The 23,030-nt window shown below is 46.6% G+C and overlaps 1 protein-coding gene across 4 annotated transcripts in view; it reads right to left on the bottom strand.

Moving 5' to 3' along the window:
- Positions 1-23,030, bottom strand: part of ABCA1 (ATP-binding cassette, sub-family A (ABC1), member 1) — a 120,591-nt gene that overhangs the window by 47,120 nt on the left and 50,441 nt on the right. For 3 of the 4 annotated variants that reach the window (XM_005859806.2, XM_005859804.2, XM_005859805.2), the window contains exons 6-13: positions 20,158-20,279; positions 17,923-18,099; positions 14,426-14,518; positions 9,152-9,392; positions 6,557-6,696; positions 6,101-6,217; positions 1,634-1,831; positions 795-1,000 (exon numbers count right to left, since the gene is read on the bottom strand). In XM_005859806.2, the coding sequence (XP_005859868.1) occupies positions 795-1,000; positions 1,634-1,831; positions 6,101-6,217; positions 6,557-6,696; positions 9,152-9,392; positions 14,426-14,518; positions 17,923-18,099; positions 20,158-20,279 (1,294 nt within the window). Of the gene's footprint in view, positions 1-794; positions 1,001-1,633; positions 1,832-6,100; positions 6,218-6,556; positions 6,697-9,151; positions 9,393-13,730; positions 13,823-14,425; positions 14,519-17,922; positions 18,100-20,157; positions 20,280-23,030 lie in introns of those variants that run through there. The other variant, XM_005859803.2, reaches the window with a different exon arrangement.

Here is a 23,030-nt window from a genome sequence, read left to right as displayed (position 1 = left end):
TTTCCCCCTCCACTGAATACCTAAAATTGCATCTAGTAGACATACCACAATTTACCTGACCACTCCCTTCCATATTGATTGTTTGCCCCTTTTTGTAAAAAAGGATAATGCTAACATGGGGAACCCAGAGTCTTTTTTTATCCTTTTTCCCGCCGTTGATTTAATTCCTTGGGATTAATTCCCTTGATTGAGAATGCTAAATCAAAAGATAATAATATTTTCTAAAAAAAGATATTTTATTACCTTTGAAATAACTGTCTCCATCAAGAAATGTGGCCACTGCACCAAAATTATGCCACCCGTTTAAGTTTCTAACAAATTAGTCAATAAAAGTAAGAACCCCTAATCATCTTAGCTGCTCTTGACTTCCCCAGGGCTGGCTGGTGTGATGGGACTCCACTCACCCCTAAAATTGCATCTAGTAGACATACCACAATTTACCTGACCACTCCCTTCCATATTGATTGTTTGCCCCTTTTTGTAAAAAAGGATAATGCTAACATGGGGAATCCAGAGTCTTTTTTTCTCCTTTTTTTTCCCATTGATTTAATACCTTGGGATTAATTCCCTTGATTGAGAATGCTAAGTCAAAAGATAATAATATTTTCTAAAAAAAAGGTAATATTTTATTACCTTTGAAATAACTGTCTCCATCCAGAAATGTGGCCACTGCACCAAAATTATGCCATCCGTTTAAGTTTCTAACAAATTAGTCAATAAAAGTAAGAACCCCTAATCATCTTAGCTGCTCTTGACTTCCCCAGGGCTGGCTGGTGTGATGGGACTCCACTCACCCGTCTTTGATCTTATTCGTCCTCTCCACATTATCAATGTCCATGCGGATCTTGTACTTGACGTGATGGGGCAACTCGACACTGTCGGGGGGGATCCCGGTGAACACGATTCCAGCCCAGAATTTCCTCTCATCCAGCAGCTCCATGGACTTGTTGATGAGCCAAACCTCTGTTGCGATTGGTTCCACCTTGTTCAGGTTGACACACTGAAGGAAGAACAGCCTTCATGAGAAGTCTGGTGGCCAGAAAAGCAAGCAGTGACCCAGGAAGACCTGACCCTGAGAGCAAAAGGCTGTGTGGCTTTTCTATCCTCACTCCACAAATCTCCCCTCGAGTCATTTTCCAATATGCAACTGAAAATGGGTCATATTTCTTAACTGAAATTTAGAGACAAGTTACTTAACTGACTTTTGTGTGGGAAAGAGGTTCAAACAATGACCATGCCTCCTTTTCCTCTCTGTTTTCTTAGCAATTTTGAGTCATTAACAACTAACCAAATAAATAAACTTGTCCCTCTTAAGTGACATCATTTTTAAGAGATTAAATTTTTAAAAATGTAATCTGTCTGATTAGATTTCAGATAAATTTCATAGAAACGCTCTTAGGTCAGACAGAAAAAAAGCTCGAGTTAGACTTGTTTATTTACGTATTTGATCATTCAGCTGACATTTACTGAGTGCCTTTTGTACACCAAGTCCTATGTTAGGTTTGAGGACACTACTGTAAATAAGCCTGTACATTATTCCGAAGCATCCCTGCAATCTGACTGACTGCACCATCTCAGAGGGGAAAAACCACGGCATGGCCTTTTCTAAGTCCTCCACAGAACAGAGCCTCACCTCCATGAAGCGCCCTATGGTCTGGACCGCCCCGTTGGTCTCATTGAAAGCCTCTCTCCAGGTGTACACAGAGCCGTTCTCTGACTGCACGTCCTCTGGGTACTTGGCCAGAAACGCCACGATATCTTCGGCTGTCCAGTCTAAGCCGGCCAAGCGCTGTTTCCAGAAGTGGTCATTGCCCCTGCTGTTCAGGAGTGTCTGCCATTTCAATGGGAAATCACAAGCAGCAAACATTACAAAACCCTTCACGTACGTGGTCTCCTTCATTTATCTTCACAGCAAACTGCGAGTTAAATAACAGTGTCCCCGTTTTAAAGATGAGAATGTTGGGGTTGAGCAATAAATGAATATGATGTTAACCAAGACTGAGTCACAATGCTAATAGCCATGGAGCTGAGACTCAAAGCCAGACAAGTGCGAATGCAGAGTCCCTATGTTTTCCACTGTACCGAACAACCTAGCTTAGCAGTAAGTAACTACAGCAACAACAGTAATCACCCTTACTCTGCACAGTTACTATACTGAATTATTTATCTGCTTTACCTCACGCAACTCCATGATGAAAGTACCTTTAATAGCTTCCATTTTACAGATGGGAAAACCTACATTCAGAGCCATCAAGTCCTTAACATAAGGTCCCTAATAAGTAGCAAAGTTTAGCAAAGTCAGAATACGAAACACGGGCTCTCTGATTCTACTGCACCTTCCCACTACATTGAATTACTTTCCTCTCTTGAGACCCTATCTGATGACTCCTCTTATAGACCACATCTCTAGTCTGAATGAAGACAAACACACTTTTGGCTGTTTAGTTTGGGGAAATAATACCGTTATTAAACCAAGTAAAATAGGATCTTTCCCAACTGCAAGACACATGGGTCATGATGCAAAGGAGGCCTAACTTCCATTTCTTGCTCCCTAGCTGGTTGGCCCTCAACGTGGGTCTCAATGTGGAAAAACAGTAAAACCTAATTTGGTGCTCAACCGACAGCTACTTTCTTACTTTAAAAAAAAAAATACATTTTTATTGATTTCAGAGAAGAAAGAAGAGGGAGAGAGAGATTGAAACATCTATGATGAGAGAGAATCATTGATTAGCTGCCTCGGCACACCTCCTATGGGGGATCAAGCCCGCAACCCAAGCATGTGCCTTGACAGGGAATCGAACCGTGATCTCCTGGTTCATAGGTCGATGCTCAACCACTGAACCACACCAGCTGGGGATGGCTACTTCCTAAATGAGTCTCATTTCCACTAACATGAGCTGTTTTCCCCACGTGGCTTCATATTTACTATTTTAATGGAAGCATAATGATTTCATAGATTATATTTACTATAATTTCACTGACTGTTTTCATGCTGCTAAGCGTTTAGCCTATTTCTAATTTCCCACAATAACAATTATTATAGCAATAACATTTTCTGTCCTACAGTGACTTCTTCTTTTTAAAATTATGTCTATAGGATATATCCCTGAGGGTGTGTGGAATGGAGGTACACAGGGTAGCACATTTTTTATGGTTCTCACAATTTTCATCCCAAATTGCTTTCCAATAGAGAATAACAATTTATACTGTCGTCAGTAATATATGTATTTTTGTTAAAATAAATAGATGCAAAATTGTACCTCACAAATTGTGAAACAACTTTATTCGGAGACTTGAACTGAACGAATGAGGGCTGAGTGAAGACATGTGGTGTCTGAGGTGAGACCTGCCCTGCCCAGTGTGGATTTTGAACAGTACTGCCAAGGAAGCAAGACTAGAGAGATGAGCCCAGTGCAATCCCTGGCCACATGGCCATTTTAGGGTACATGAGGGGCCAGGAGACGTAATTTCACCCTGAGGAGTGGTAGCCAGGGAGAAAGCAGGGTCTTAAGATGAAGGTGCCAAAAAGCAGCTAAAAAGGAGAACGGTTTAGTATCGGTAGGGTCCCTGATGCAACAGAGAAGTGATTCTGGATCTGTGGGGTAATGCAATGGGTGTAGACAGAGCCACAGATAGCAGAGAGATAAGAGCTATCACAGAGCAGAATGGTGGTTGCCAGGGGCTGGGGTGGGGGAGATGGGGAGATCAAAGTGTACAAAGTTCCAGCTATGCAATCTGAGTTCAAAGGTCCACCCTATACTAGTGATGGAGAACCTTTTGAGCTCGGCGTGTCAGCATTTTGAAAAACCCTAACTTAACTCTGGTGCCGTGTCAAATATAGAAATTTTTTTATATTTGCAACCATAGTAAAACAAAGACTTATATTTTTTATATTTATTTTATATATTTAAATGCCATTTAACAAAGAAAAATCAACCAAAAAAATGTCATAGGTTCGCCATCACTGCCCCATACCAACAATACATACTCTCGACTTGAAATTTGCTAAGCAATCACTACATGAGATGATGCATATGCTACCGATTGTGGTGATCATCTTACAATGTAAATGTATATCAAAACATCAAGTTGTTCACTTTATATATAATTTTGGCTTGTCAATACACCTCAATAAAAGCTGAAAGAAAGAAGGGAGGACAGGAAGGAGGGAAAGAGAGAAGGGGAGAGAGACAGAGAGAAAGAGGGAAACAGAGCAAAAGAAGGAAAAGAACTACGCCAACAACAGCAGAGACCTCAGGCAGTGCCTGATGTGCCAGACTCCATGAGGCTGTGGGGGGTACAGAGTAGGAGCCCAAGCTTGCAGTGTGAAACAAGCATTCCTTCAAAGAGAAAGGAAAGTCGGAGGAGGCTCCTTCAATTTCCACCCAGAGGCTGATCAGCCCCTAGTCAGTGTCCAGCCTAACCACCCCTGCTCTCCCGGCCCCAGTATCTGTCAGCCTGACGGACAGCCCCACCATCCACCAGCCAGAAGTCAAAAATCCTCCTCACGCCTCCCTGTCCTTCACCCTCTCCATTCAAGCAGCCCTCAGGCTTCACCTCCTGCTGGCCCTGACTGTCCACTTGGCTGGCCTCCATCCTGGTCTCTGCCGCCATCGTCCTCCTCTTTAATCCACTTGTCACATCGGAGTAAGACATCTACATCTCCCCTTGCTTCAAGCCCTGTCATGGTCCCCTGGAGCTAAAGTCACGGTCCTCCAAACCACACGCCATGCCTTCTCCCCAGCCACAGCTCCCACATCCCTCTTGCACATCCTGGGGCCTCCCACAGGATCCCTAATGAATGCCACAGCGACGTGTACAAGGCTTTGTCCCAAAGAACTGGGAGCCTGGGAGCTGCTGGAACATCCAGGCCAAACTCTCCATTTAAGCAGGGAAAGCATCTACCTGCCTCCAGACCCGAACTCACGGAATCCCTTCCCACTCGTGGGATCCTCCGAGACTCGGGAGGAGAGAATTCCAACAGGGAGAAGTGCAGGTTCCAAGGGGGGGACCGGGAAGGGAACCAGGGAGAAGAGGCCTGGGATCACACGAGGTCCAGTCACTGTGCATGGCTGGGCCACGGAATCCCTTCACAGAGAAGAGACTGGAGCCCAACTGAGAACCATACTTGAAGGGCGTGCGTTGTGACTATTATGAGTCAGAAATTATTCAGTAAACCCATAAAAACTGTTGTTCATGTTTTTCTCACTAAAGTCCCTTGGTTTTGGAAAGGCCCCAAGTTAAGAATTCTGCATAGATAACAAGACCAGCACAACAAAGATGATTCCAGCTTTGCCATTAAGGGAAGGCCCCCTGGGAAATGAACCTCCCAGGGCATCTGGGGACAGTCCTATGCCTGAGATAGGTATCAGCTCTCAAACCCAGCTGCCTCTCTGATCAATGAGGTGTCAAGACAAGAAACCTGGCAAAATCCATCCCTGCTTCTTAATGGCAGCAGACATGAAAGGAAGCGCCTCCAGTTCGTGGAGATAGAAAACAGCCTGATGATCCTGGCTCAGCCCAAGGCAGGGATGATGTGATTAAATGGCACTCGGGCTCGGGCGGAGGAGACATTCTGTTCTTGCTCAGACTCCTCTGCTTTTGAATCGAATTGTCTCCAGAGCACTAATCCCTTTCAAGTGAAGCGGAAGCACTGAGTGCAATTAGCCTCCATGCGGTAATGGTGGCTCCTCGGAGAAGGTCTCTTGCACCTGTCTATGGGTCAGAGTAGCCCTTTGCTCCCACACCCATGTCCAAGTTCCACCAGGACACAGGAAGGCGAAGCTGGCTCTAGAGCCAGAAATGAAAACAACCAGGGTCCTGCAATCACCAAACGCTCGCTCCAAACACCAGCCCTCGGTTTCTTAGAAAACTGATGTTTGAGCGCCAGATGCATGGATGCTGATGTGCAAGAAACAGGGTTACCTGTGCTCATCACCTGCAGCTCTACAAAGGTGACAGCCCTGTGGCTTGAGCTCAGCTCAATACGTCTACACAAGTTAAAGGTAAAGAATTCTCATCTAAGCCACTTCTGGGTAAGTGACCAGAAACTCGCCTCTCTAGCATCAAGCAGGCACACGGTCATCAGAAGGACACTCACCCGGACAAGGTCCATTTCTGGGCTGCTCTCCATGAAGGTCCAGATCTTGGGGCTAAGCTCTTCCCACATGCCTTTTATGTCATGAAACACAGCCAGTTCCTGGAAGGTCTTATTCACCTGGAGTGAGGAGGGGAGCCAGGGAGAGGCGGAAGAAAAGAGGAGAGGCAGAGACATGAGAAATGCAGCTGCTCCCTGAAAAGATGCTCATCCCAGCACCCTCTCTCAGTCCTCTCTCAGCCCTTCCCATCCCCAGGAAGTACCTGCCGGCAGCGCCGATTCAAATACCCAAGGCTGGAGAGCCGGACCTCAACAGTCAGCTCCGGCCTGGGTCAGACCCAAGGTTCTCACTCTTTGGAAATCCCAGAAGAGCCAGGATTTGCTCAATATACTCCATCTGGCACCACCTGCGATTCTAGCAGGATTCTGGAGAGAAAATCCTGGGCCTGGGCAGCTTACCTCAGCCATGACCTGCCTCGTGGCTGGAGTGTCAGGTGTATACAGGATCTTCCCAACAAGCAGAGGCTTGAGAGCTTTCCATATGATGCGGGAGAGCGGACTGGACTCCAAACTCTTCATCACGTCATTGCAATAAGGACCTGTGACGATGAAAGGCAGATGCTCACATGCATGCTCACAGACCTGTGGGAACTAGCAGGGCTTTGGAGCCAGCGAGACAGTCCCAGGTTCAAATCCCTGCTCTGCCACTTAATAGCTACATAATAAATAACAGCCAGCCTGAGCCTCGGTTTGCTCCCCTGTAAAAAGAAAGTTCATTACAGCTGTCTGGAGAGCCCTTAGAACAATGCTTGATAAATAATCAGAGCTTCTTATAAGACTGATTATGGAAAGCTCATAATGGAGACGGATCTAGAAAATGTTTTTACTGTGCACAACAAGCCTGCATACCCCTAGATTCATACCCTCATGCCAATCCTCACCAATTTGTTTTCATTGAAAACACAGGGCTGAACTCAGAATTTAGTTTTCACGCAAAAAAAAAAAAAAATCAAAGAATTACCATGGGGGCGGGGGGGAGATAAGAGGGCATATGTAATACTTTCAACAATATTTATTAAAAATAAATAAAAAACAATTCCCCTTCATTAAAAGGTCTCATCACAAATATAAGTAACCAATGTAAAAAAAAAAAAATCCTAAACTAAGAAATCTGAAGTTAAACCAGATACTAGGGTTTGATTTTCCAGAAGGATTCCTAATTTTTTTTTTTTAAATTTCATTCCAGGCTCTTTTAGATACCAAGTATCCTCTCAGTGGTTCTCAACCTTCCTAATGCCATGACCCTTTAATACAGTTCCTCATGTTGTGGTGACCCCCAACCATAAAATTATTTTCGTTGCTACTTCATAACTGTAATTTTGCTACTGTTATGAATCGTAATGTAAATATCTGATATGCAGGATGTATTTTCAGGGGTCGCGACCCACAGGTTGAGAACCGCTGCTACATGCTGCAAAGACAATATAATTTTTTTTAAAGAGGATCTGCTCACAAGTCCACCTGTTGGGAAAATGAAGGTTCCCTCGGTTGACTTGCAAAGCGAGGAGCAGAGGGGATGGCGTTTCAGAAAACTGCCTGTAACGCCATCCCCTCCGGCTTGCAAAGCAACTGCGCTGTCTGAGGGCTTTACTCCAGCGGTAAGGAGAGGTTCTTGGGTTACAGTCATGCACAAAAAGCTGCCTCACTTGCTGTCTGAAAGACACACCTGCGGTTGGAAATGGAGAAAGGCTCGCTTGCATCAAGTTTTCAAGGGAAAGGATGCCATTGTTTAAAACTGTAACACTGGCTCCTCGCTGCCATCCAAACTGCCCGGGTGTGAGCAGCAGATATGGAGTTACAAGGTTCTTTAACACCGCATCGCAGCTAAGACCCAAAACAAACACCTGATCAAATGCCCGGGCCTGATGGGAGACACACGCCTTCACTGACAGGTATTTCAGAGGCTGTGTGGTTTACCAGAAAAAAAGCTGGAGCCAGGGGGATCTGGGCTTAATCTCGGCTCTTGTGGATTAGTTAGGCTTGTGTGGCTTTGAACAAGTCACTGAACCTCTCTGAGCCTGTAGAATGTGAGGCTATAAAACCTTCCTTGAATGATTACCGTATGAGTTCAATGAGCTAATAAGCAGAATGCATAGGAAATGTTCCCTCAAGGTTGACTTTCATGTTGTTGTTATTATTATTACTGCTATTTTTTAAGTTTTTATTATAAAGCACTAGTGGCCCGGTGCACAAAATTCGTGCACATTAAAAGGGAATTAATTAGAGGAAATATTTTAATATTGCTATTTTGTTTCCATCTCTCCATCCCAGTCTCTCCCAGTCTCTGTCTTTGTTTTTCTCAGTCCTCCAGGCCTCCCTGCCTCCCTCTCTCCCTCTTCCTCTTTCCTGGCTGGGAGGGAGCAGGGCCAGTGAGGGCAGCTCCACCTTCTGCCCTGGGGCCTCATTCTGAGAGAGGCTCTGAGAATGGGGAGGGAAAGAAAGGGAGAAAAGACTGTGAGCTGGTGGGCGCTGTGTGTGCATGGTTGTGAGTGAGTGTGAGTGCAGGCCCCGCCTCCCCAGCCCCACCTCAGCTGCCACAAGTCCCCACCCACCATAGCCTGCAGCGCACGCAGCCTGGGCGGTGGGTCGGTCGAGCCTTTGGTCGTTGTGGATGTTACAGACCCTGGCTCTTTATAGATATAGATACCTCAAGAGGAAGGAGAGAGGAGAGGGAGAGGGGAGAAAAGCCTTCATTATTCTGGGAACCACTCTCCTACATTCCCCAGAAAACTGGGAGATTGGCTTTCAACTATTCATTCACCACTTGATAAACACACTGTGTACCTGAGACATGCCAGGCCCCGAGCAGTGGGCATAGGTAGCTAATCAGGAAAAGACGCTAGGTTCTAGGTGCTCAGTGGTGAGCAAACAGACACAAGCACATCCAATGCTGCACCAGAGGATGAGGGTTAGCATGAGGGAGAGGGGACACAGGGCTGCCTGAGTCTACATCGAAGGTGGCAGAGGCCAGGGCTTGGGCCTGCAGACACTCACTTGTAGAATTGTCATAGACGGCGCCAGCATCCTCCTCAGTGCCATTGCCTCCAAAGAGGGCTTTGTAGTTGTTGTCCTCATACCAGTTGAGGGACTTGATCTTCAGGCCCCCACCCTCGGGGTGGCCACAGACGATGCGGGAGACAGCCTGGTATATCTGGGTGGAGGAGATGGAGCTGTTCACGTTGGTCAGAAACATCACCTCCTGCCGCATGTCACTCCAGCTCTTCATGCTGAACAACTGAGGTCAGGGATCAGGAGGGAAAGGAGAGGGAGGAGGAGACAAGGGTAGAGCAAGGGTGGGAGACAGAAAAGAGAAAAAAACATCTTATTTTCTCAACCTTTCCAAAGCTACATCCCAGAACATATTTTGTATGACATCATCTCCTCAGAGCCTGTGAGGGGATGCCAGACCATGCTACCAGGGTTGTGGTTTATGGCATCTGTGTACTCTGAGAGGTCTGGAATGCAGACCTGATCTACCTGATAGAGTTCAAACCTGCATTTCCAAGGGATGCCAGGTGATCTCCAGGCACAGTCAAGATAGAGAAGCACAGCTGGGCAGTGAGTGGAGCCGCTGGCAATGGGCATTATTTCATTCTGATTGTCTTCTGGTGTAGGAGAGAATGCTTTCTCTGAACAGCTACATGCTCATATACATACATCAGGAATTGCTCGCACCCTCGATCACAGACTCATTTCTAAGACACCCCCAACCTCAGTGTGGAAACTAAGGGGCCCCCCCAACCCTTGGGAGAAAAGTGACTGTGTGTGCCGTCCCATCCTTGTCTCAGCTAAGTGCTGGGTGATGGAAAAGCATGAAATGGCAAGACCCGAGTTTGCATCCCAGCTCTGTCTCTCATTAACTTACAGGCTTACAAGAGTCACCCCTCTAAGGCCCAACTTATCATCAAGACGATGACAGTGTGGTGGCGAGGAATAAATCACATGACACACGAGAGCGGCCCCTGCACAGAACAGCCCCCGCGAGCAATGAGTCAGACACTCCAGGCAGCCAGGGGCTGTGTCTGACTTCCACTCGACAAGGGCTTTGTCTCCCATACAAATGGATTCCCACACCTTGTGGAGTTCTTGGCCCCATTGCTCTTATAATTAAATATTTATGGAGCACTTTGTATTTCCACACATTTCACAGTACATCATTAACAGATCCCTCATTTCCTTGAAAAGTCACTGCATGTTCTCACCACCTGGAAAACCAGCCGGGGGGTGGGGGTGGGAAGTGGGGGGACGGGACTATGGAACCTGCACACGCCTCAGAGGAGGCCTAGAATCGGACTCCACGCCCCCAGGTTTCTGTCTCACGGAGCCTGCTGGTTCCCGTGAGTGACAGGGTCCTATAGATCCTGACCACCTCCTGCCCCAAGGGGAGCCAGGCACAGATGTCAGATGTCACAAACGCCTGTCCCTCCAAAGAGGGAGAACAAGTAGGTGGCCAGCGTTTCCTCACTTATCCTTTTCATAACCTGCATGAGGTGTACAGACAGGGAGGGAGAGACGGCAGACCACCTTCCCTTTTGTCCGTGAGTGGAACAGCCATGGAGATCTTTAAATAATAGTGAAAGCCACTCGCTTCTCTCCCCACAGGCGGCCTCACCACCACCATCCCGCCGTGCCCCAACCAAAAGAACACACTGCCTCCCACATGAAACCAGCCGTCTCTGCAGGAGGCACTGTAAGTGACGAGGTTACACGGGGCTCTCCCAGCACCTGTCTGAGGGGCACAGTCCACACTCCTCGGTGAAGCACTCCCATGCACAGCCAACAAAAAGTGGTGTCTGATCTTCCCTGGAGTGAGTGAATGGCTGACTGACCTGCTGCCTCTCAACCCACTGCCATGTGCCCCCACCATGGTCTCTTCTCAGTTTAATAGCCAGAATGCAAACAGTCTCAGGCGCTAGGTCACGTCATGCCTGCCCCTCTGCTCCCAGCCCTCTGCTGGCCTCCCATCTCACTCAGCCCGACCAGGCCTATGTGACACTCCCCTCCTCCTCTGACCTCTCACCTCTTCCTCTGGCCTCTCACCTCCTCCTCTGACCTCTCACCTTCAACCACCCTCTCACCTCCAACCACCCTCTCACTTGCTCACTCTGTTCGAGCTACACCGGCCTCCTTCCTGGTCTTTAAATACATTCCTTCATCGTGCCCTACACAAGTGTCTCTGTATCTGTGGTTTCTCCTGTGTGGAGTTCTCTTCCTTCTCCATTGAAACACTGACATTTCCTGCAGGTTCAACTGTCACCGTATCAGAGAGGACTTTCCTAATCACTGCCTTTAAAACAACGTTTCATCATGGTCTCCCTTCCCTGCTTTATTTTTCTTCCTTGCACGTATCCCTGTGATCACATCATACACCGACCTGTCTCCCACCCGACATGAGACCCAGGAGAAGAGGGAAGTTACTGTGTTCACTGTTGAGTCCCAACATCTAGCGATGCCGGGCCCCTGGTAGGTGCTGGGTGGATCACAGACGCTGCTCCCTGCCCTGCCTCTCGATCCTATCAGGCACAGCCTCCCTGTCCCGTTACCCAGACATGAAGCTCACGTCAGCTTTGACTCAACTACGTCCACTCAACTGCCAAGTCCTGTTTATCTATATTTTCTCTCTTTAACGAGTCTCCTTCCTATTCGATATCAGTTACCACTGGAGTTCATCAGACAACAAGTGGGCTACAGCAGCAAGAACATGGGCTTTGGAGTCCAACAGTCCTGGGTTCTAATCCCAGTTTTACCAATTAGATGACTGTGGGCAAGTTCTCTAACTTTTCTGAGTCTGTCATCTATAAAATGGGCACAATAAGACCCGTTCATATTTGTCACATGGATTATGCAGGAAAATTGAGCGAAACTCCATGAACCAGGGGAGCTGCTCAGAAAATATCAGCTCCCTTTTCCTTCAAGGGTTGTGCTCTGGTCAAGACAACCAACGTTTCCCCCAAACACTGAACAGATCAATAAGTGCATTTATTTATGGATTTGTCCTCTCCCAGTTGTCCCAGAGAAATAGCAAGTTAGACAATGGGTAATTTGTGGCTGAACTGACTTGAAGGTTTTACACAGAAAGGAGCAGATGGCCCCTGCTTGCCCTGGACCAGGGAGCAAGCTGCCAAGAAAAATGTATATTGCTCGGTTGGAGAGTTTCGCCACATCGGCAGTGGGAACATCACGTGCTTTTCATTTTTTTTTTTTTAACCCCAGACAAAAGGCAGGCCAGTGATGTAAGAGGAAACAGCTGTACCCAGACCCTGAGCTTAGAGGCAGCCTCCCATGTCACAGTCCCTGCTCTACTTTCTGTACGACTGGGCGAGGACCTGGAGGAGCAGTCAGGTCAGGGCACGTCAATGTCAGCTAACGGGACCCTGGAGAAACGGCTATGGACTTGCCAGGCAGTGTTTCCTGGAAGAACCCCAGGTGACCCAGCTTCTCCCCTTACAGAAAGGTCACCAGCATTCACAACTGAAGTAACCAAAGGCAGCTGGAAGGGGGCTTCTTTCCCTGAAAGGGACCCCAAAACCAAGCCTCTTCAGTCAGGCACACATGAGCACAATTTAAAAAAAAAAAAAAAAAAGAACCAAAAACAACATACTAAAGGGGTGACGGCTTAATCTTGGTGTTTTCTATATTTTCCAAGCATTGTGCATTTTCCACAGTGAACATGCAACACTTTTATTCCCAGGGAGAAAAAAAGAGAGAATTTTGATATTTGAGAAACACCAAAAAAAATGAGTTAGAGAAGCAACTCAAAATAAGGCTGGACCATGTCTGAAAAAATGTCCCCACAAGTCAGTCCTATCCAATGTCCCCTGCCTTCCTTCTGCCCTCTGCCCACTGGGCTCAACTCCTCACATACTGGGCTCCAGACAACTCCTCCTTCCCAAGTCTCATCTGCAACAAGGCTGGGTGTCAGAAAGGGGCAGCACTCACTGGCAGGGAGGCAGAGGAAAGGTGAACTGCTTTTGTGAGCACCTACAGGCCCGCGGATCCTATGACAAAGCTTATTCTTACACATCTGTCAACCTGTGGGCTCAACTCAATGTTCATCAAGAGACTATATTCCCAAAGTGGGACCCCATAGGCCAGATGTTTACAGGGGAAAGATGTGATTTAGGGATATCCACATTATTCCCTTTAATTAGCATACAAATATTTTGGTAAAGAGTATCTGGCCTTGCAACTGCAGAAGAAATATGGAGAAGTTGCTGGTAAGACAAATGCAGCACATGGGGGGGTGGGATTGGGGAGGCGGTAAGCGGGGGCCTCTTTCCAAAGGAGTTATTAGCAAGGGGTGGGAATAAAAATGGAAGAAAGTTCTAGACTAGATATGGGGCCTTTAGCCACTAGCTAATTAGCTCTGAGACATCTATGAGTCTGTTTCTTCATCTCTACAGTAAGGAGATCAAACCACATCATTTGAAACATCACCAGTGCCTCTAACACTGATTGTACATTTCATATGATATTTAAATTTAAAGAAAACCTTGTTAGTCAACTTAGGGTAAAAAAAAAAAAAAGCGACAGAGGATGGTCTGCCTCCTGGCGCTAGAAAGGCACAACTTACCTCTTGGGCCAGAGTCCCGAGACTATCCAGCAACATTTTTGTGCCTTCAGTCAGCTCCTGGCTCAGGAAAGGAGATATAGAGTCTAGTCCTGTCTGGAATGAGAAAAAAAAAAAAAAAACTTGGTTTTTAAACTCAAATGTAAACCTGAAATCTCTATTGAAAATAAACAAGTTAATTAAAACCATTCACAACTATGAGTTTAAACACAAGATGGGAGAAGGAGAGGGAGAAATACTGATGTGAGAATGGAACATCAATCGACTGCCCCTCCATGCCCCTTATTGGGGATCGAGCCTGCAACCCGGGCATGTGCTCTGACTGGGAATAGAAGCAGCAACTTTTGGTGCAATGAGAGGATGCCCAACCAACCGAACCACACTGGCCAGGGCATAAATTTTCTCTTTAATTCAATAAAAGATAAGCGAGAGGGGGAGGAGGAAAGGAGGGAAAATAAGGTAGGGATGCAGAGGAGGGCTAGATGGACTGGTGTTGAGTCCTGTTCCAATGGTCATTCAAATTCGCAGATTTACTCTGTTTTGTGTTCACCGCGAGTCATCCACCCTCTAGAGCAGCGGTTCTCAACCTGTGGGTCGCAACCCCTTTGGGGGTCGAACGACCCTTTCACAGGGGTCGCCTAAGACCATCCTGCGACAGAGGATGGTCTGCCTCCTGGCGCTAGAAAGGCACAACTTACCTCTTGGGCCAGAGTCCCGAGACTATCCAGCAACATTTTTGTGCCTTCAGTCAGCTCCTGGCTCAGGAAAGGAGATATAGAGTCTAGTCCTGTCTGGAATGAAAAAAAAAAAAAAAAAACTTGGTTTTTAAACTCAAATGTAAACCTGAAATCTCTATTGAAAATAAACAAGTTAATTAAAACCATTCACAACTATGAGTTTAAACACAAGATGGGAGAAGGAGAGGGAGAAATACTGATGTGAGAATGGAACATCAATCGACTGCCCCTCCATGCCCCTTATTGGGGATCGAGCCTGCAACCCGGGCATGTGCTCTGACTGGGAATAGAAGCAGCAACCTTTTGGTGCATGAGAGGATGCCCAACCAACCGAACCACACTGGCCAGGGCATAAATTTTCTCTTTAATTCAATAAAAGATAAGCGAGAGGGGGAGGAGGAAAGGAGGGAAAATAAGGTAGGGATGCAGGAAGGGCAAAGAGCATAAGGTGGGTTGAGTATATATCAGATCTGAAAGACGTAACTTCCTTGAATAACATTAACCCCAGGAAACATGCCTTGAAACTAGGCCACAAAATGAAATCTGAGAACCAAGTACCTGCACTAATATTAACTGTGATTTCCTGCTCATACTTGTTTGACAAAGGCCAGCAAAGCTTGCCACATCACTTTTCCAAAGAGCTCCAGTAAATAACTCTGTTTGGAATTCCTTATATCATTTCTCCTAACCAAAAACACCCCTGGCTATGAACTCATACAGGTCCCTACTGACCACTGGAGGCAAGTGATTTTCTCGTATGAAGTAAGGAAAGGGGGTGGAAAGAGGAAAAATAAAACCTTTAGTGAAGAACTGTACATTCTGTGTTGAGTAAACAGGAATTCATGCATTATTCAATATTTTTAGATCATAACTAAAGACTATAATAGCATTACAGGAAGAATGAACAAACACTTGTTGTGTTACTCAAAAGCTCCCACTTCTTCTATAAAATGTTCTAATCACAACACAGTAACAGTTCCTAAAAACATGACATTCTGTCGTGCTGTCCCCAGAATGACAAAGGCCATTGTGCCCTCTCCTTTCTGGGTCTAACAGATAACTTCATTATTTTCTTTCTCTCCTCATAGCTTAATAGCTAAATTATAAAAGGCTGAAAATTTAAAAGGCAATTTGACTTTAATTTCTGGGCTGGTGTTTTATTTCAGCTCAGTGTTCAGCATAGTTCCTGGCACATAGTAACTAGACATGGCGAGTGTATAGTCTGGCAGAGTTAACCGGTCCCGCTGCCGCACAGTAGGTCCTCAGAACTTGTCATCCTGCATAACTGAAACTTTGGACCCGTGACCCACCTCCCTGTTGCCCCCTCCCCTTCCTCCTCTCTGCTTGCATGACTGACTTCTGCTGGTTTAGATTCCACATGTGAGGTGGTGTGCCATCTGTCTTTCTGTGTCTGCCTTTCTTCACTTAGCACAATGGTTCTCAACCTGTGGGTCGCGACCCCTTTGGCGGTCGAACGACCCTTTCACAGGGGTCGCCTAAGACCATCCTGCATATCAGATATTTACATTATGATTCATAGCAGTAGCAACATTACAGTTATGAAGTAGCAACGAAAATAATTTTATGGTTGGGGGTCACAACATGAGGAACTGTATTTAAAGGGCCAGAAGGTTGAGAATCACTGCTCTAGAGTCTTTTGGTGGTTCCCTTGCTCTAAAGATGAGTCCCAATCGCCTAACATGATCAGCTACTCTGCCCACCTCCGCAGTGTCATTCCTTACATCCCTTCTCCCATTAAACTCCCCATAGCTACATCCACTCCACTCAGTGCTACTCAACCTTGTGCAGGTCCTCTAAATGCCACCTCCTCCTCTCTCCCCTCCAGACGCATACAGAGGCCATATCCTCTGCCTAGAAGAGTCTTCTGTTCTTTATCCAGCTAACCTCTACTCTTTGGTTTCAACCTAGAGGGTGCTTCTCTCCTGATCCTCAAGGACTGGATGAAGAGGCCGCATCAGGGCCTGCACAGCACTGAGCAGAGGGGTTTTCGCTCTGTAGCGCATCTGCTCCTTGCTTGGTCTCTCCCTTCTACTCCCCCACCTACAGGGAAGCTCAGAGAAAGTTGTACCTTGCTCACCACGGCCTCCCTGGCCCAGTACATGGCACAGATCAGGGTTCAGTAAATATTTATTGAATGAATGAATATGTTTATTTATAGATTACTACACAAAATGAAGACTGGGAGGGATTACTACTAATGCAATGGAAGTCACAGCCATACTAGAAAGAGAAGACAGAACGTCTGTGACATAAAAATGTAATTGAAAACTCTTTTCAATTTATAAAAGTCTTATCTACACAGAAATTTTTCAGGGACTCTACTATGAAATAAAGTGAAATGTGGATGTATTTTCAATATAATGCACAATTTTGTTTTCCTCATGCCAATGCATGTTGCCAAGTGTTTATGGGGACATTTCCAAGTTTCTTTAAATACTCTCATAAAGTAGACTAAAATTTCTCCTTCACTTTGCCCATATTCAGAAACTCCAGGTTAGGACTAGGATTTATGTTGTAGCTCAGACTGAAAGTAAACCATGTGCCAGTCTGGGAGGACCCATCTCTCTAGAAAGAAATTATGTGACACAAAGTCCTAGAGGACTCCAATTTCTATGGATTATAGTGAGGAACACCTCTTTCCAGGCATATCTTTCTTCCAGGCCTCTTTCCTGGTTTAAGAGAAACTACAGACAAATCAAAGTGCTATCTGGTAAGAACACGGATGTTAAATGATGTTGTTGGGAGGGGCAATTCACCAGAGATCTCACAAAACCCCCAAAATGCACCTGTTCTGGAACTACTCACAACACTCCAAAGACCAAAATGCTCAAGTTCACCCCCCTATTCTTTGAATAAGAATGAACATGTATTCTCATGGACTGCTTTTCTGAACTATTGAATCCTAGACTGATCAGACTTTGTTGGCATTTTGGAGGTGGGGGGGTGAGTAAATGCAATTTTGTCACTGGTTAAGCTAATTATTGAACGTGCTTCCATCCAATTCCAAGGCTTTCCCACTGTGACAGCTCACAGTGTCTCCTTTCTGATGGGCTTTTTAAAATGAATAGATATCTCTCTCTTGCCAACAACGGTTTTGAGCCTTTAAAAAAAATCTGGAGAACTCTTTCTTCAAATGAACTCATATAATCTCAAATTATAATTTTTCAGAAAAACAGGTCTTCTCTGATTAAAACAGGCACAAAGGACCTTGGGCTTAGACTCAGAGCCACACCCAAACTCACTCTTCCTCCATTTACCCTTCGGGAGATAGCCCAAAAGTTTGCAAGAACAGTTAGAATGCCACTGAGCTAAATTATATCTCAGACTCCCAGCCAGCTCTATGTTTCTACAAAAACAAAGTCACGTTGTCCAAGGAAAAATTTCACATTCCACCAGAATTAGTGCTTGAAGCTTGTCCACACAGCACGCCTACTCACCAGGATGGGCTTCAGAATGTCCAAGTTGGAAAGAAACACTCGCTCTGCGGCATCCAGTTTCTCCCCTGGCAGGCTGCAGAGGCTGGAAACTTCCTGGTCACCAAGTTGGATCACCTCTTCTAACTTTGATCCACTGCACAGATTGGTCAAACGTAACTGGTAGCCGTGCAAAAATACCTGGAAGCATTTCATGCAAAGAGAGACAAGCAGGACTGGGTTACAAAGATGGGAAGCTGGGTCCCTGAAGCCTTTTGGGTGACTTCACATCGACACAGCTCTGAAGAACGGACACCCCTGAAACAGTCCAATGCACTGGGTCTCTTTCATGAACTTCGGACTGTGTCCAGGCACGATCTGCCAGGGCACCGAAGACTTGAATGTTGTGTTGGACTCATCGTCTCCCACTCTCCTGTCCTTGAGAAGGGAAATCCTGAGTCCAAGTCTTTTCTCAAAAGTGGGACACACGATTCAGTGACTAGGAATCTAGAGTGTGAACTCCTGAAACCACTTTTATTAGAGAAAAACATTCTCATTATTTTAGAACTTATAATATGTTCAACAGGGGTTGGGCTGAATTATAGAAAAAGAAGCATTTATTCCATTTATTTGTAGGTACAGATAATTAACGGATGCAAAGAACTATTCGTGCAATTTCAGAATTTGGAACTCTTCGTGTTACTTGCCCGGGAGCGGAGTACCAGCAAGCCAAGCTTCTTGTCTCATTGGGACCAGTTCTAAGTCACTCTTATCTGTTCATTATAGCAGACCCCCCTAGAGAACCTCTGCTTGGCCACATTTTTACTTAATTAGCTTTTCTGGGCCTACATAAACTGAGCTTCTGGTATGGCCCTGACTGTCCACTAGACAGCAAGTCCAAGAAGAGGAGGGGCCTTGCTTTTCCTGCTCACTTTGGGTCCCTAGTGCTGGAACATTACCAACAGTAACGTTTGTGGAATAATGAATGGATGATGCGACTCCTTCTTACTCCATTACTACCTCCCCCGTTCATTTAAAACAGTGCAGCTTGACCTGCTTGTAGTACAACCTATTGTGAGTGGTGAACCTCAAGCTTCACAAAACCCATGCAGCTGTCTGATGCTGCAGAGCACTTGGCCTGCCACGGTCTCCGTTACGTTTTGACCGACTACCAGGTACCCAAGCGCACTCCAGTCTGACTCCTTTCTCTAACTGTCCTTGCCTTCAGGCTGCCGGCCTCCCTTTCGTGTCTGTGGTTAAGGGTTCAGGCTACATGGAGAATCTATCACCACTCAAGGGCCACCTCCATACTTAGCATACCCCCCATTTTTAACTGATCGGACGTGACATGACAGATATGAAACTGGCAGGGGGCAGGGGAAATCATGCTAAATGCAGCTATTTTCATAGGCCTGCTCCCTTTGGCCCACCTCCCGACCACACAATTGCTAAACACAAGGCATATTTTCCTAGTTTCATCAGGGCAAGCGGTAAGCACATTTTTCTGATTTTAAGAGTTCGACGGCATGTGCAGCAAAGATCTTGTTTTCAGGCATAAACATTTGCACTGCTTCTGCTTATTGTAAAGACGAGCTAGTATGCAGGCATGAGACCGGTGAGGAAGCAGCTCCCCTTTCTGCCCGAGAATAAACACGGGAAGCCTCTCTGAAAATCAATAACCATGCAAGGGGGTCTCCTACCTGCTCCACGGGAGCAGTCTACCTAGTGATGCCCGAGGAAGGTTTCCAAGAATGGAAGGTTAAAAATCTATATAAACACTAACATTACTTCCTGGTTATATAAATTAAGAAAGAAAAAATAAACATTTTCTCCTTACATATCTTTCTTTAAAGGAAGCATTAAGTTTTTAAAAATCTGCTGACAGAGCTGCTCCAGATCGATAATCCTCAACCCTGCTTATTGTCTCGGAACTGCGACATTTCAACGAAAATGCTTAATTCCTCTTAACTTAAAGTCATCCCCCTTTTAGGAGGAAGTTAGCAACAAATGCCAGTTGACAGGCAGGAAATCAGCTTTATTTCAACCAGCTGGCCCCTGACGGCAGGTTGCAGGTTCCACTTTCTGAACGGCTTGGCAGCGCCAGCCAGCCTGCGCAGGGAAGTAAGAATAGGTGAACTTGAGCTAATGCCCTCCTTCAGCGCCATGAGGAGGACAGGGGCTTATTCGTTTCTCTCCAGGCTCCCCCGAACAATGCCATGGCCATCAGCCCCACCGAGGCAGCCGCGGGTGGCAGCTTACCTGGCGAAGGCTGACATCGGCCCCCAGCATTCTGTCCACAGTAGGCCTTGGCAGAGAGAGGTTGTGATTCAGGAATCCAGAGAAGGTTTCATTGTCCACCAGGAAATCCCGCAGCGTCAAACCTGCAGGGAAATAGTGTTTTATTTTCATTTAATAAGTAATTCCAAAAAAAAAAAAAATGTCAGCACAATGGGGCGAGTGGAGAAAACCTCGTTTTAAACCGATGGACAACCACAGGCTTCTGGCGTAAGCTCACAGAGCAACGAGGTTCGGAAGCTTCGCCATCAGGGAGGGACACAATGAGGTTGCTTTCTGAAGACGTGGGGAGCCATACTCAGCATGCGCTCCTGGGCTCGACAGTACTGTGCACACACGCACAGCCTGCCCTGGCTTTCCAAGGAAAAGACAAACCTTTCAAAGGCTCTCACCCATCCCACCCGAGATCTGTGGCACTAACCCCACTGCTCCTGCCTCCCCGCTGCAGCTCAGATTGCTCAAATCAGAGGTATTAAAAGTCGTATTTCTTCAAGCCCCGGGGCTGCTTTCCTCGTAAAAGGGCAGTGGTTCTCCGGCTTGAGAATCACTTGCAGGGCCTGTTGACAAAGCTTGCTGGTCCCATCCCCAGAGTACTGATTCAGGGGCCCGGGAGGAGGCTGGAGAATGTGCTTTTCTAACAAGCTTCGGGGTGATGCTGATGCTGCGGGGCCAGGGGACACTTTGAAGACCACGGGGGTGGAGCATTACTCATATCAAAGTGCTTCCACCGACATCGTCTCAGTTTAATTCCAAACATGGAACACGTGATACGGAGCTCCAAAACCCAGCTCTGCAGCGCTTTAAGGAAACACCTAAGTGTATATTAAAAAATCACCTGTAGTAACAGTTGGATTGCTGCAGGATTTCATACCGAACCCCTTTAAAAAATAAGCCCTCCACGTGCATTAGAGAATGCTCCGATCCAGTGTCGTGAAGCAGAAAGAGCACTGGCCGGAAAGGCAGAATGTTAGTCCCCAGGGTTGGAGGCTGTGCATATGGTGCCTCTTGGGAATTTCAGATCATCTTCCTGAACCTCAGCTTCATCTCCAAACTGAGGTTTCCGACCAGATACTAGGCAGGGGCCCCCGACTCTAAAATACCATCTTCTTTGGCTAAAGCGATGGAGACAGACCGACTTTTACAGGAGAGTAGAAAAATAACCTACCATCCCTCAACAGAAATGTCTACCACCCCAGACACTAAAGGACTGGTCTCTGAGCACTGTAAGATCAAAGTCAGGGAGGTTACTAGTACTTGGGAATTACATGAGGGTCTAAGCCAGTGGTTCTCAACCTTGGCTGCACATTAGAATCACCTGGGAATCTTGTTAAAATCCTGATTTCTGGGCCTCATCATTAGTAACAAAAAAACAATTTCCGGAGGATGAGGCCCAGAAATCAGGATTTTAACAAGATTCCCAGGTGATTCTAATGTGCAGCCAAGGTTGAGAACCACTGGCTTATACAAACTTGAGGAATGCACGTTATAAAAAGGAATTTAGCACCAGTCCCATCTCTAGAGAAGTGAGTCTCTGGCTACATCTAGTTACTCTTCATGTTCTTGCCCAGTTGGTGTCCTCCTCGGTACAGGGATACCTGTAGACAGCCACCTGCGTGGGGCTCACCATCACGTATGACATGATATTGTTAATGCAGGCTCACCTCTGTGGTTGTCAAACCTCAGAGCACCTGAGCCCCACTTAGGGAGCGTGCTGCTGAAAGGCAGCTGCTTGGGCCCACTCCCCAGAGATCCTGAAAGAGTGGCTCTAGAATGGGGCCTAAAAATCTGTAATTTAATAAGTACCCCTTCGACTCTGTGCAGGGGTCCTGGGAACTGGACTTCTAGGAATGGTGTTTTATTTGTATGCCAAATCCACTAGGAGAATGTGCTTTTCTAACAAGCTTCGGGGTGATGCTGATGCTGCGGGGCCAGGGGACACTTTGAAGACCACGGGGGTGGAGCATTACTCATATCAAAGTGCTTCCACCGACATCGTCTCAGTTTAATTCCAAACATGGAACACGTGATACGGAGCTCCAAAACCCAGCTCTGCAGCGCTTTAAGGAAACACCTAAGTGTATATTAAAAAATCACCTGTAGTAACAGTTGGATTGCTGCAGGATTTCATACCGAACCCCTTTAAAAAATAAGCCCTCCACGTGCATTAGAGAATGCTCCGATCCAGTGTCGTGAAGCAGAAAGAGCACTGGCCGGAAAGGCAGAATGTTAGTCCCCAGGGTTGGAGGCTGTGCATATGGTGCCTCTTGGGAATTTCAGATCATCTTCCTGAACCTCAGCTTCATCTCCAAACTGAGGTTTCCGACCAGATACTAGGCAGGGGCCCCCGACTCTAAAATACCATCGTTTTCCCTGCCCTATTTCATTTGACTGTCCACTTCTCCTTCTGCTCACTCTCTTAATAACTCAGCTTCTTCCAATACAGAGAAAGCCAGCTGATCATGAGCACGTGGTGGGCAGTCATCCCCTGCAGACTGCAGCCCACGGCCCCGGCACTGCCCGACCTCTAGGGGGCAAACCCTGCAAACCAAGTCACTTAACTGAGGAGACACATGTTAGATCTGAAAACCCCCTGCGGTCTGAGGCTGAAAGAGGACAGGAGCTGCACCTGGGAGTGAGGGTTCATGTGCGGGGACGCAGTGGGAGGGCCCAGCAGCCCAGCCAGATCTCATCAGTGCTGTCGGACCCAAGTGTGTTTGAAACCAAGTCACTTAACTGAGGAGACACATGTTAGATCCGAAAACCCGCTGCGGTCTGAGGCTTAAAGAGGACAGGAGCCCTGACTGCTGTGGCTCAGTGGATAGAGCGTCGGCCTGCGG

The sequence above is a fragment of the Myotis brandtii genome, unplaced genomic scaffold (assembly GCF_000412655.1).
Source record: "Myotis brandtii unplaced genomic scaffold, ASM41265v1 scaffold13, whole genome shotgun sequence".
NCBI lineage: Eukaryota > Metazoa > Chordata > Mammalia > Chiroptera > Vespertilionidae > Myotis > Myotis brandtii.
The sequence above is the reverse complement of the archived record's forward strand: the minus strand, read 5'-3'. Positions and strand labels throughout refer to the sequence as shown.